This window comes from Dromiciops gliroides, chromosome 3, assembly GCF_019393635.1.
Source record: "Dromiciops gliroides isolate mDroGli1 chromosome 3, mDroGli1.pri, whole genome shotgun sequence".
In the NCBI taxonomy this organism is placed as follows: Eukaryota; Metazoa; Chordata; class Mammalia; order Microbiotheria; family Microbiotheriidae; genus Dromiciops; species Dromiciops gliroides.
Genome location: NC_057863.1, coordinates 653,305,708 through 653,321,122, shown reverse-complemented (window position 1 = coordinate 653,321,122; position 15,415 = coordinate 653,305,708). Strand labels below are relative to the sequence as shown.

General features: G+C 37.6%; 1 protein-coding gene across 8 annotated transcripts in view; it reads left to right on the top strand.

The window, feature by feature from the left end:
* LOC122746099 (zinc finger protein 260-like) overlaps window positions 1–14,135 on the top strand; it is a 176,379-nt gene extending 162,244 nt beyond the window's left edge. For 6 of the 8 annotated variants that reach the window (XM_043991567.1, XM_043991570.1, XM_043991573.1 and 3 more), the window contains 3 exons: window positions 1,395–1,521; window positions 2,553–2,648; window positions 9,134–14,135. In XM_043991567.1, the coding sequence (XP_043847502.1) occupies window positions 1,395–1,521; window positions 2,553–2,648; window positions 9,134–11,403 (2,493 nt within the window). In that variant the 3' untranslated portion in view covers window positions 11,404–14,135. Of the gene's footprint in view, window positions 1–1,394; window positions 1,522–2,552; window positions 2,664–6,442; window positions 6,522–9,133 lie in introns of those variants that run through there. The other 2 variants (XM_043991574.1, XM_043991575.1) reach the window with 2 other exon arrangements.
* The last annotated feature ends 1,280 nt before the right edge of the window (window positions 14,136–15,415 follow it).

Genomic DNA, 15,415 nt, shown 5'->3' with positions numbered 1-15,415 from the left:
CTTTTCCATTTCTGGCAATCATTTTCCGTTCAATTTGTTGCCCTCCAATTTTTGATTTTTAACTTCTCCCCCATTGCCCATGATTGAAAATTGTTCCTGCATAATAGAACCTCTGAAAAAGTGAATCCTAATACTGATGGACATGGCCAGTAATGATATGAGAGAGCATCAGATAACAATGCCAAGCCCATGTTGTCCATGGAACGGGTTGGAAAAGTGGATAATCACTATCAAGTACCTGGCATTTTTACCTCTGGCCAATGTATTTCATTCATCAGTCGGCCTCTTGAGTTATTATCTTGACTCTCACTCTCCAGAAGTTTAGAGTTAGGTTTAGATAACTTATTTCTCAGAAACTGGCGATGTTTTGCTCATGAATTACCTCAATCTCCAACCCCAGGTAACAAAGTATTAAATTTATAAAAAATGAAGGAATGTTTCTTTCCCCATCACAGTTATTCTTAATTTTCTATAAACAAAATATGAAAATTTAATGACTAGTGAAAACAATTATAAAGCACAGACATAAGATGTTTTGGCTGTGACATAGCTTATCCATCATCACCTTAAGCCCTCCATATAACCATAAATAACTCATCTTCACTTGGTTGATAAGAGGCACATAATACTCTGTACAGTCAAGATTTCATTATTATCTCTTAAGAATCCTCTTCATGCGGGCAGCTAGTTGGTGCAGTGGATAAAGCACTGGCCTGAACTCAGGAGGACCTGAGTTCAAATATGACCTCAGACACTTGACACTAGCTGTGTGACCCTGGGCAAGTCACTTAACCCTCATTGCCCTTCCCCCCACCTCCCCCAAAAAAAGACAGACCCAAGAATCCTCTTCATGCTTTCATATAGATAAGATGTTATTTCAGATTTTTGGGAAATGAACTAGATTGTTCCTTTTTCTTTGCTCTCTCTTTACTTATCACATGTGGCATCTTTCCCCCCAGAATACTTAGTCCCTGCCAACTGCTCACAAACTCTTCAAAGAATTTTTTTAACATGTCACTCTGAGAGCTCTGATGAAGGAGAACGTTCACATCATCTTCTCTCTCTCTCCCCTCCACAGATCATCATACTTTACTTCTAGAACACATCATACCTTACTTCTAGAAAACATACTTCTCCCTTCTACAGGGAGAAGCATTTCATAGTAGGATATCTGTCAACTGTATTCCAACTTTAATATAAAATGCTTTTCTCAGCATTCACTTGGGTTTTTAATGACTATAGTTTTAAGTATTGGCTCCGAAATTCATATGTCATGTGACCTTTAGGAAATCCTTTCTCTGTGCTTCAGTTTCCCCCTGTTTATTGATGAGGGTTGGGCTAGATGAATTCTGAAGTCTCTTTCAGCTCTAAGTCTTGTGAATTTTGATGGTTAGGAGTTCCTGACATTCAAGGATGTGGCTGTGGACTTCACCCAGGAGGAGTGGTGCCTCTTGCACCATTCTCAGAAAAAACTATACAAGGAAGTAATGCTAGAAAACTCCAGGAACCTGCTCTTCCTGGGTAAGCATAACCCCCTTGGAACTCTGAATCTGCCATCAAAAGAGTGTCTTCTTCCCTTCTCTGGTGTGTAAGGTTTGAGCATTTATCGCTTATTAGAAAGGCTGAAGTGGTGGTCTCTATCCAGGGTCCTCCTGCTGCCCAGTTTTCCTGGTAAAATAGCATTGCATTTTGTGATAGGAAGCTGGGACTTGTGCTCCCAAAGCTGACTCTTTGCTCTTTTAAGTAACTTCAGGTGATAAAACAAACAAGCATTGTATAATCTTAGACTTGGAACTAATCTTGGAGATTATCTAGCCTAGCCCCTGCCTGAAAGATGAATTTTGCCTGCAAAATCTCTGAAAACTGCACCTTTTCCTTAAAGAAGGGCAGTGAAGGAATTTCCCTACCCAACAAGGCCACCCCTTCCTTCTTGAGATTGATCTGGTCTTTAAAAAGCTCTATGTGTTAACAAGCACAAATCCTAGTCCTGCTTTGTAGATGTTTGTTTTCTATTCATTCTCCCCCCCCCCCAATTCCATCACAGAAGGTGGGAAAGGAATAAGCATTTATATAAACCTGCTATATGCCAGACACTGTGTTAAGTGCTTTATAAATTTTATCCCATCTGATCCTCACAGTAGTGAGCTTGGTTCTATTATTACACCGATCTTTTAATTGAGGAAACTAAGACAAACAGTGGTTTAGTGACTTGCCCAGGGACACACAGCTACTAAGTGTTTGAGGCTACATTTGAACTCAAGTTTTCCCAACACCAGGCCATCAATGAACCACTAGCTGGCATTAGAGGAATCTATGCAATGTGCCCATCCTTCTATGAAGGAAACAGACAAAGACAGAATTTTCTATTTGCAAATTAGCTGCATTATCTTCTTCCTGCCCCCATGCTCTGAATAATAAGTACCTTGTCAACTATCCTTGAGGAATCCTGGGAGAACCATACTGTCATCTTTGCTTTTACTTCCACTTTCCTCAAAGAGGAAGAAAGTCTGAAGTTTCTTCATCCTCATCCCTCCTTTATTCCCCATGCCCAGGAATTCCAGTTCTCAGAGAAGATTTGCTCTTCCATTTTGAGGAAAGAGAAGTATCATGGATTCTGGATCAAAAAGGCCCAAGGAACTCCTCTCTAGGTGAGTGAGATGAAAGTAAGTATGTGGGGGCTGTTATCACAAGAAGCATCTGTGGGGTAGTGAAGGGAAGTCTAGGCTTGGGGGCAAGAAGGCCTCACTTGGAATTCTTTTTTTAGATGCTTTGTAGCAGTATAATACTGGGGAAGTTACTGGATCTCTAAGCTGTAGTTTCCCTATCTGTGAGATTAGGAGGGTGAACCCCATGGCCTTTCTCTTCCTTTCTAGCGATAAATCTACAATCCTATAAGACATCATTATTTAGAACTTTGGGGCATGGAAATCTTATGAAAGCATTAAATGCTGAAGCTATCCCATTTCAGTTCTTTCCTAGACCTTCAAGTCAGCAAGCATTTATTAAGCACCTCATATGTTCCAGATACTCTGATAAGTGCCATAGAGAGAAAGCTAGGCAAGGGACAATCCCTATTCTCAGAGTTCACAATGTAGTGGGGAAAACAACATGTAAACAATGATGTGGAGACCTGTTATAACCAATGATGTGGAGGTCTCTTATAACCATCTTATTCTGCATGATGAAAACTAGCCAGAGCAGCAGATGCAGAGCAGACAGAGCCAGAAAGTCCAATTTCTGCCCTCCAAAATGGAAGGCATTGGGAGAAGTTTGGTATTTCCCTCTCTAGCCTTCTAATCAGGGGATAGAGGAGGTGAAGGATACAGGGTCAGTCAAAGCTGTAAGAGACCTTTGTGATCTCCTCCTATATTTAGTCTGGTCAGGTTTTATCCAGGTTAGAACCAGACAGGGGTGACTCCTTGTAGGTGCTAAGATGCAAGATATAGACAGAGAGCTGAGATGATGTGTAAGATGATGGGGCAGCTAGGTGGTGCAGTGGATAGAACACCAGCCCTGGATTCAGGAGGACCCGAGTTCAAATCCAACCTTAAACACTTGACACTTACTAGCTGTGTGATCCCAGGCAAGTCACTTAACCCCAATTGCCTCACCAAAAACAAAACAAAACAAGACAAACACAAAGTATATGAAGTGTAAGATGATGAGATTACAGATGCTGAACTTAAACTTGGGAGGATTAAAATGGATTGGGATCATTAATGCAGGTAAAGGGATTTGCCTTGGCAAGCAGAAGGGCCACCTCATCATGGGACACTGGGGCTAAGGAGGAAGATAAGGAGAGCTTTTGGCATGTGGTTATTTTTCAGTGAAATAAGAAGCCAAGTTCTCAGTGTGGAGATTTTGGAGGGAGCAAAAGGAGCATTGAAGGGGGAGGGAATGATTTGGTAAAGCTGCCATGGTGAGTGGAATGGTGAGTCAGATGGGGAGGTGTAGAAGGACTGCATTGCCACAATGAGGCCCCAGCTGAATGTGTACAAGTTGAATTTGTAGTGGACTCAATTACCAGCCAAGCTGGTTCCATGACTTTGTCTTCTCTCCATTCAGCAGCATCTGAGTAGGAATGGTCACTGCAGTTATCCAAGGCTGAAGCTTGCATAAGTCATCGACCTAAGTCCCTTTCCTGATCTCCATGGCCCACCCTTTGTCTCCATTTTCAGAAAAGCCTTGGCCACATTCATTGTGGTGATCACTACCTTAAGGTTATGGAGATAGGAGGTAAAGACTACTAGTCATTCCATAGCCCAAACCCTCAGGCAACTTAGAAGTCTTTGTGATCTCCCGTATTTGGTCTGGTCAGGTCCCATCCAGGTTTGAGCCAGACAGAGGTAACTCTTTGTAGGTAAGTAATAAGATGCAAGAAATAGAAACAGAGCCGAGGCCAGAACCTACCTTTGAGAACTAAGCAAGAGACCAGAATCTAGGAAATGACGGAGAGGCTGCATTCTGGTATTAGCCCTGGGATCAGTCAGTCAGTAAACATTGAGTAAGCACTTACTATTTGCCAGGAACTGTGCTAAGCTCTGGGGATATAAGGAAAGTCCCTGCTGTCAAGGAGCTCACAATCTAGCATACAGACATAGAGGTGGTTTGAGAAGAAACAACAGATCAGGAACCTCGCTCTTAGCTGATCTCAGTAAAGGAGGGTGCATTTTTCTCAAAATACCTTAAGTTCAACAGGTAAATAAGTGAATGGAAAGTGAGAGGACAGGTGCAGTTTAAGGAGAGCAGAGTTGGTGAGTAAATAATCAAAATCAAGATACTGGTGATAAAGGGTAACATTTGTATAGTACCCACTATGTGCCAAGTGATTTACAAATACTGTTTCATTCAATTATCCCACAGCCACCCTGGGAAATAGATGATCTTGTTACCTTCATTTTACTTTTGAGGAAACTGAAGCAAACAGCCTTACCCAGTGACTTACCCAGTGTCACACAAGTACAAGTATATGAATCTGTATATGAACTCAGGTCTTCTCAGCTCCAGGCCCAGTGCTCTCTATTCACTATGCTACCCAGCTGCCTGAAGCTGGAAAATAGGTTTCCACTGTATGGGATACTTCAAATAGAGGAGATGAAAAAGAGAAGATTTTTAAGATAATATTACAAGCTGTCTTCTAGAACTGAAATAGATGGAGGACTAGGTGGGGTCAGGATCATGACATTTTAATTACACATGAGTAGTGTTTATCCCATTCCCTTTCCCATCTACAGAATGAGGCAAGGGCAAAGAGCAAAGAGAGTAAGAGGGTATATTGGAGAAAACAAAATGAATTGTCATGACTAAATGTTCATGAGATGAAGTCACCCATAACAATGGAGGAGATTAATAGAATGCATTAGGAACCAGTACCCAAAACATGTTGTCTATAAAAAAAACACCCTTGATATGAAGATTCATACAGCATTAAAATGAAGGGGTGTCCTTCTATAATAGGGTTTGGAACCCTGCCCCCCAGTCTTACAAACCTGAGCGTCTTTTGACGATGGAGTAACCACTAGTAGACCTATCAACTAAACGGATTAAAGGAAGAGGAAAGACTCAGAGACAATACCAAATTACAGCTGCTATTTTTTCTTTTTGCAATGAACTGAAAACAAAGATAATGCCCATCTTTCAGGTAATGACTGAATAAATAATGATCTAAGAATATAATAGAAGATTGTTGGACCTTAAGAAATGATAAAAAGCAATTTCAAAGAAACCTGGGAAGAGCTGTTTGAACAGATATGGATAAGTAAACAGAACCAGTAGAATAATTGATACTGTAGCTACATAGATCAGTATGATGAACAACCATGACTCCTGAGCAATGGATCCAAAAATCTTTTGTTTTTAGAACTTTCAAGAATAATAAGGGTATTGTATGAGTCCCCAGTCATTTAAACTACTTGTGCTATTCATATAAATGAATGCATTTAATTCCTAAAAAAATTACCTGGACAACTTTTGTCATACTTTCTTTACAGTGTATTATTGTAAAATTTTTATTGTACTCAAATTATGAAAACAAAATATAAATGATAATATAAGTAAAAATCATTAAAAAATTTAATAAGTGCCTTTCTGCAAGAATTATTTTTATAAATACAGTAAATCTTCCTTATTAACTGTAAGACTTCAATTTAAATTTATAGATTTTGTTGAACATAAACATTTTTTCATCAAATAAGTTATAACTTGGAAGTTATTACACATAATAGGAATATATGAAATTTTTTTCAAAGTTGTACTTTTTTCTTTGAACAAAATTTTGCAATATTTGCTTCAAATGCCACCAAACTCAATCTTCAGTGTGGTTCTGTATCCAGTTGATTTAAAGAGAATAAAAATGAGAATAATAAATAGTATTTATATAATATTTGTGGTGTGCCAGACATTGGGCTAAGTGCTTTACAGACACCTCATTTGATCCTTTTAGATGCTGTTATTATGCCTATTTTATTATTGAAGAAACAGGCAAGAAGAGGCTAAGTGAATTGCCCATGGTGACTGTGCTAGTAAGTATCTGAGGCAGGATTTGAAGTCAGGTCTTCCTGACTACTAGGCCCAGTTCTCTTTCCCCTCTGCATTTTGTTTGATAACCAAAACACATTGAAAGACTCACTCACACATGGATGCAGTGGAAAATGGTAGGAGAATTTTACAGAGGGATAGAAATTCATTTTTTATTTTTTAGCCCACAAACCAATGATCAAAAAGAATTACTACTTTATATTAAAAAGATTATTTTTCAATTTGCTAATTACAAGTAGTGTATTAAAGACAAATTCCCCTTAAGTTCATTTGCCTATATTGCTTTGCTTTTTTGTTTTTGAACAATGTTTTTCTATAAAACAGTATTTGTAAGGAAAGAAATCTTCAGATACAAATTCCTTCTTTCTACCACTGGCATACATACCCTCTACCCCCTCACAGAAACTCCACAGAATGACTGACTTACGTTACCTTTGAAAATTTGCCCAATAGCCAGAATAGTAACACAAACAGAAGACACATTCAAATAAAAAATAGCCTTAACATTGCAATGAGAAGTAAAATAATGTCTTATTTTTTGTTTTGTAAAATTGTTGTGATGGTCTGTGATCATTTCAACATGTCTTATAATGTCCAAACCTAGTGAGCATATTTTTTTTTTCCTGGATTTGGAGATCCTCTTCTATCATGAGTTCCCTGGAACTCTTCTGTACCATTGCATTGGTGAGAAGAATATAGTCCATCACAGTAGATCAACACTCAATGTTGATGATACTGTGTACAATGTTCTTCTGGTTCTGCTCATCTCACTCATCATCAGCTCACATAAGACCCTCCAGGTTTCTCTGAACTCCTCCTGCTCATCGTTTCTTACAGCACAATAGTATTCCATTGTATTCATATACCACAACTTGTCCAGCCATTCCCCAATTGATGGGCATCCCCTCAACTTCTAATTCCTTGCTACCACATAAAGAGCAGCTATAAATATTTTTGTACATGTGGGTCCCTTTCCCCTTTCTATGATTTCTTTGGGAAAAAGACCCAAAAGTGGTATTGCTGGGTCAATGGGTAGTGAGCATATTTTTTAAAGCACCCATCATCTGCACTTCAAGAACACAAACATTTGTAACATCTTGGTCTGATGATTACATCACTGATGAGATGCAATTACATGGTAACCCTGGAATGAGGGAAACTACTATGCTTCAGTGTATTACAGAAAGCAAATGTGGATATGTGCATACCTTTGAGCCTCTAATGGGAACTGACTGGCATTTGAATGTCAGAACTTTCTGGCTGTTTGAAAAAAAATTGATGAAGGGTTGAGGAACAGAATATTTTTTACTTAGCACTCAGAGTTTGATGTAATCACTGCATGAACACCGAAAGCATTTTATGTCTGTCTGATTATCATGATTTGGAATCTGAGCATAAAGCAACATAGACTTCAAACATACATATACTCATTATCCTAGAAAAATTAATTGTCACAAAATTGTGCAGTTACTTACTGCTTAAGGTGCCATTAAAGACTTTTTAGTTCAAATCCCTGAGACCATAGTCATGAACCCCTAATGTGTTCATGAACCAGTAAATGGAAACTGCTGCTAGAGTATTCATAGTGAATCATGCTGTCTTCTTCTTGAGAGAAGGATGATGGTCTGAAGATACAGAATGAGACATAATATTCTTGAACATGGGAAGCTCATGGGTTTCTTTTTATTGTGTTTATTACAGGGACCCTGGTTTTTCTTTTTTATTTAAGGAATATATACATTCAAAGATAAAAAATTTTAAATAAATGAATAATATTCTTTTAAATATCATCAGCCAATAAAATCTGATCCCACTAGTATATATTAAAATAAAAAAGGGTTGGCAGTTATGATGTGATCTCATATATCCAATTGAGCAAATAAAATAAACGATTGCCAGTGGAATTGCATTATGCTCAAAGATATAGATAATGAAATCATATCAGATTTTAGTATACATGCAGCAAATGACAAAATCTATGGATCTGAATTGAATATAAGAAAAGTTGAATATAAAGGACTGAAAATTAATACATGACAGTTGAAAGGCATAAGCAAACCTATTTCTCAGCTCAGCATAGGACATTTACCAAGGATGACCTAGTGATAGTGCATTAAAATTGATATGTGTAGAAGAGTAGACTCCTTAGCTCATCACAACAAAATAAAAAAAAATAATCAACAAAAGGCATTTGAGTAAAGGATTGGAAGTAAAATAGAACAACACTATCTAATGCTTGGGAAAGAGCACATTTAGTTGCAGGGTTTGAGTTCTAGTCTCACCTTCACAGATGTTAGTCATGTGACTTTGCTATTCTCAGCTCATGGTTTCACTTGTAAAGCCTGTGTCATAGGTTTGTTGGGAGCATCCAACGTTATTGTTTGTGAGTTCAGTCATCCTCTAGATGTGAGCTAATGCTGTTCTTAAGTGATTTACTTTGCTCATTAGGTTTCAAAACTCTTCTTTTGGATTGGTGAGATAGACTGTAAGTTACTTTCCTTTCTTCCAAGGGAGGGAAGAGGATTATTTATATGCATGTATTTGTGTGTGTGTGTGTGTGTGTGTGTGTGTATCTACATATGTTTGTTTCCTTCAGGTGCAGAGACTGGGTTTGCAGTGACTGAGATTACTACTGCAAAGCTGAGCATTTCTGTGGAAGAGTCTCACCAGAAAAGATTGGAGAGTGATGGTCCTTGTGACTTCAATTTGAGAGAAATCTGTGACTCAGATATCAAGATAGAGAAAAATCAAAATAGTCACTTTGAATTTGATAAAGATGGGAAGAGTTTCAGACAATACTCAGTTCAAATTCAGTTTAAGAAAATGACCTCGGAAAATGAGTGTTTCCAGTCTGCTGAAAAGAGGGAATGCTTTACTGAAAAAGTTGGGCATATTCAGTCCTATGAGAAGCCTCCTGAAGTACAAACATATCAAGGTAATCAAGGGGAAATGGCCAACAGCTTGAATTCAGACCTCATCAGACATCAGAAATGTCATGTTGGTAAAATTCTTTATTTTTGTAATGAATATGGGAAGGCCTTTAGCCAGAAATCAAAGCTCATTGAGCATCATAAAATTCACACTGAAGAAAGACCTTATGAATGTAATGAATGTGGAAAGGCATTCACACAGAATGCGAAACTGGCTCTACATCAGAAAACTCACACTAGAGAGAAGCCTTATGAAGGCCGTGAGTGTGGAAAGACTATCAGAAAGAGAACCATTCTTAGTGAAAATCAGAAAATTCATACTAGAGAGAAATCTTACTATAATCAAAGTAGAAAGACTTCCCAACACAACTCGAATCCTGCTATACATCAGAAAAACCACACTTCAGAGAAACCTCATGAGTGTCAAAAATGTGGTAAAGCTTTTGGTGGACATGCTTCCCTTATTGCACATCAGAGAATCCACACTGGAGAGAAACCTTATGAATGTAATCAATGTGGTAAGGCTTTCAGACACAGCTCCAGTCTTCCTCTTCATCAGAGAATCCACACTGGAGAGAAACCTTATGCATGCAATCAGTGTGGAAAGGCCTTTACACAGAACTCTATGCTTGCCGTACATCAGAGAATCCACACTGGAGAGAAACCTTATGAATGTAATCAGTGTGGAAAAACTTTCCGACAGAACTCCAGCCTTGTTGTACACCAGAGAATCCACACTGGAGAGAAACCTTATGAATGCAATCAATGTGGAAAAGCTTTCAAAGAAAACTCTAAACTTGCTGTACATCAGAGAATCCACACTGGAGAGAAACCTTATGAATGTAATCAATGTGGAAAGACTTTCCGATGCAGCTCCAGTCTTGCTGTACATCAGAAAAACCACACTGGAGAAAAACCTCATGAATGCCATGAATGTGGTAAAGCTTTTGGTGAACACTCTTCTCTTATTGCACATCAGAGAATCCACACTGGGGAGAAACCTTATGAATGTCATCAATGTGGAAAGGCTTTCACACAGAATTCCCATCTTTCTAAACATCAGAGAATCCACACTGGAGAGAAACCTTATCAGTGTCATCAGTGTGGTAAGGCTTTCAGACACAGCTCCAGTCTTCCTCTTCATCAGAGAATCCACACTGGAGAGAAACCTTATGAATGTAATCAATGTGGAAAGGCTTTCACACGGAATTCCAGTCTTGCTGTACATCAGAGAATCCACACTGGAGAGAAACCTTATGAATGTCATCAGTGTGGAAAGGCTTTCAAACAGAACTCCAAACTTGCTTTACATCAGAGAATCCACACTGGAGAGAAACCTTATGAATGTAATCAATGTGGAAAGGCTTTCAAAGAGAACTCCAGTCTTGCTGTCCATCAGAGAATTCACACTGGAGAGAAACCTTATAAATGTAATCAATGTGGAAAGGCTTTCCCATATAGGGCCCTTCTTGCTTATCATCTGAAAATCCATACTGGAGAGAAACCTTATGAATGTAATCAATGTGGAAAGACTTTCACAAATAAGTCCAGTCTTGCTATACATATGAGAATCCACACTGGAGAGAAACCTTATGAATGTAATCAGTGTGGAAAGACTTTCACAAATAGATCTAGTCTTGCTATACATCAGAGAGTACATACTGGTGAGAAACCTTATGAATGTAATCAGTGTGGAAAAGCTTTCACTCAGAATGCCAATCTCTTGAAACATCAGAGAATCCATACTGGAGAGAAACCTTATGAATGTCTTCAGTGTGGAAAGGCTTTCACACACAACTCCAAACTTGCTTGCCATAAGAGAATCCATACTGGAGAGAAGCCTTATGAATGTCATCATTGTGGAAAAGCTTTCACACAGAACTCCCATCTTTCCAAACATCAGAGAATCCACACTAGTGTGACAAGTGAAAACTGAAATAATTGGGGGAAAAAAGTTTAAGCTGAGTATATTGATTTATTATGTAAAGTATGCCAATTGCTTAACAAATAAGGATTGGTCCTCAGCTTGACACTGGATCTCAAATACAGGGATAGACATTTTTTTATGCATTAAAAGAAAACAAACAGGGAAGAGCCAGGATGTAAGATTAGTAATATGATTTCTAATTGGAGGAAAGATTAGGGACTTTCCAAGTTGGGAGGGGTTGAGCAAGTTTTGTGAATTGGAAGGGGGGAGAGCAAGCAAGTATATTTTTCTGGATGTAAAACAAATGCTGCTCAATCCCTATGATTAGCAAGCAGGTGGAATTTATAGGAAAATGGAATTTAAGTCTCAAAATAGAGTGAGTTTTACAAGATGGAGTCAATTTGGTTCACATAATTTCTTTAAAATGTAGGCATGTTATCCATATGGAAAGGCTTTCACATGGAGTTCCAATCCTGCCATTCATCAGAGAAGCACACTGCAGAGAAAATTTATGATTTTAATCTATCCACAATGGATAGAAACCTTTTAAATGTAATCAGTGTGGAAAGGCTTTCACAGAATTTCAGTCTTGCTATTTCTCAGAGAAGCCACACAAATAAAATTTATGATTGTAATCAATGTGGAAAGGCTTTTCCATACAGAATCCATCTTGCTCACCATCTCAGAATTCATACTGGAGAGAAACTTTATGAATATAAGCAATATAGAAAGGCTTTCACACAGAATTCCAGTCTTGCTGTATGTCAGAAAGGCCACACAGAGAAATTTTATGATTGTAATGAATGTGAAATGGTATTGACACAGAACTCTAGTCTTGCTGTACATTACAGATGTTACACTGGACAGAAGTCTTATGAATGTAATCAGTGTGGAAAGACTTTAAGAGAGAGGGTCCTTTTTGGTTAACATCCATGAATCTACATTGTAGAGAAATCTCAGGAATATAATCAATGTGGAAAGTCTTTCAGACAAAACTCCAGTCTTCCTCTTCATCAAATAACCCACTCTAGAAAGAGGCCTTATGAATGTAATCAGTGTGGCAAAGCCTTTAAATAAGTCATCCATTATTTCCCACCAGAGAATGCCTGTGAGATAGAATTTTTACCACTGTAATGAATTGAGGAAAGGCAGAGCTTGTTCAACATGAGAAAATTTATTTTGGGGGAATGCTCTATATAGAGTGAGTGGAAGAAGGTCTTCAATGAGAGATTATCTGTTACTTTGCATGAGAGGATTCATAGTGGAGAGAAATTGCTCAATAGAAACATGATTTTCTCTGGAGGAGGGAGATCACTAGGAATCAGAATATTCATACCAGAAAGCAGGCTTATAAAAGCAATGGTTTTTGTCAATGTGAAGGCCCTTATATATAGCTCATACTTGATTATACAAGAAGTCATGCTGGAGCTAAAACTTAGAGATCTGAGTAATGAGGGAAGATCTCTTACACATCTCAAATTTCATACTGTTCTTAAAGCCCTATAAATACAAGGAATTTTTCTTTGGAATCCTAATGTTTGTCATTACTTCTCAATAATATCCCATAATTTCTTTAGCCATTCCCTAATTGATTAGTACTCACTTTATTTCCTATTCTTTAGTGACACTAAATGTCCTGGTATGTGGCAAAAATTTCTACACTCCACTGTTAGATGCCTAAAATACCTAAGTCTCCAAGCCAAAAGAAAATAGGTTTGTTCAGAGAGGGATCTTGCCTCACAGTAAAGTTGGTCTCAGGTCTAGGATCCAAAGACCCTGAGCCTCAGTACCAGGAGACTTTTAAGTATAACAGAAAAAGTTTTACAAATACAATATTGATAAGAAAACAACAGGCAAATTACAGCATAGTCACTTGTTTCCCATATACTGGTCCTAAAATAGCCCTATTGCTAAGTAACATTGCTTAAAACATATGGAGGTTGTCTGAGAAACATGTGCAATATTTGAGGAAGGCCTGAAATGCAAGAGTAACAAATGCCACTTTATCCCTAAATCCACTTAAGAGGTTGTTGCACTCAAGCATTATCACATAGTTGTTTTCCATCTTTTGAGAAGCTCTGATTGGTCAATTTCAGCTGTAGTTACTATTTTAGGTACCTGACCTTTACTTGCATTGATCTATTCTAACCACAAACTGCAAATTGGATAGAGACTACTGTAGAAAAGACAAGTTAACAATAAGTAATTATATAGAAGACAAACCAAAAGCATTTGCTCTTTCCAATGGTCTATCATTTGCTTATGCTACTAAAAAATACCTAAATATCTTAAATCAAAGTTTGTAGTCTATAAACTGATTAGAATTACTGTTAAATCATTTATTAAGATGTGGGAAAAATCTCACTCCCAGGTATATTTTGATATCTGTTGGTTAATTTATGATTTTTTAAAAACAACCAGGTGCTACAGTTGATAGTATGCTGTGCATAGAGCCATAAGACCTAAGTTCAAATTAAGTGTTTAACAATCATTAGCTGCATTACCCTGGGCAAGTAATTTAACCTATTCCTGCTTGATTTTTCCCATTTTTAGAATAGGGATAATGATAGCAAATATATTCTAGGGTTGATATGCAGAACAAATGACACAGTATTTGGGTTTTGTAAATTATAAAAGTATTTTATTATTTTCCAGTTACATGTAGAGATATTTTTCAACATTTGTTTTTATAAAATTTCTAGTTCCAAATTTTTCCCTTCCCTCTCATCCCTCTCCCCCTCCCCAAGACAGCAAGTAATCTGATATAGGTTATATATGTACAATAACATTAAACATAAAATTCTGCATTAGTCATGTTATAAGAGAAGAATCAGAGCAAAAAGGAAAAACCTCAAAAAAGAAAAACAACAGCACCGAAAACAATAGAAATAGTATGATTCAATCTGCATCCATGTTCCACAGTTGTTGTTTTTTTCTGGATTTGGAGAGCATTTTCCTTCATGAGTCCTTTGGAACTATCTTGTATTGCTGAGAAGAATCAAGTCTATCACAGTTGATCACATAATGTTGATGATACATGACATATTATTTGTAAAGAACTTTGCATGTATTAAATCATGAGGGAATAGTTAGCTATTGTTATTTCATGGCATATAGGTCTCATTGCAGACTTAATATCCTAAAATATGTGGACAATTTAGTCAGTTATTCAAATTGTTCTTCAGAACAGTGTAGAGGAAGGTTCTAATTGTAATAGGACACTGGGCTTTGAATTAGAAAGGTTGGTTCAAATCCTGCTTCAAATGCTCTCTAACTTTGTATTTATGGGAGAGTAATGACCTAAAAAGCTTGAGAAATTGAATAGATCAGGTGTATAATATACAAAAGAGTATAGTAACTATGGGTTAAGTAAGTCTATAGACCCCAACTATTGGGCCAGGACTTCACTACAAAATGCTGGAAAACTGGAAAGCAGTCTGACAGAAACTAGGTCTATGACCAATATCTCGCACTATGTCAAGATTAGCTCATAAGCATAAATGACAGATATAAAAGGTCCCCTCAAACATATTGGAAGAACTATGAAGAAGACGTGTTTGAGTTTTTGATAGGGGATGAGTAAACCCAAAAAGGAACAGAGGATCAGAGAAAATAAAATGAGTAATTAAAACAATAATAACAATTAATTTGAAAAGGAAATGAAGGGTGCATCTAGGTGGCACAGTGGATAAAGCACCGGCCCTGGATTCAGGAGGACCTGAGTTCAAATTTTACCTCAAATACTTGATACTTAATAGCTGTGTGACCCTGGGCAAGTCACTTAACCCTCATTGCCCTGTAAAAACAAACAAAAAACGGGAAATGTAGTAGTTATCTGGGGGAAAGTTTCCTTCATAAAGGCTTCATATCAAAGGCATATCAAGAAGAGATACTGCTTATATACAGGTATATAAGGAACAGATACAAAGAGATTGAGCCAAGATGGAGGTATAAAGGCAGGAACTCTGCTGAGTTCTCACAGATTCACGTCCAAACAATGTTAAAGTAATGCCTCAAAAAA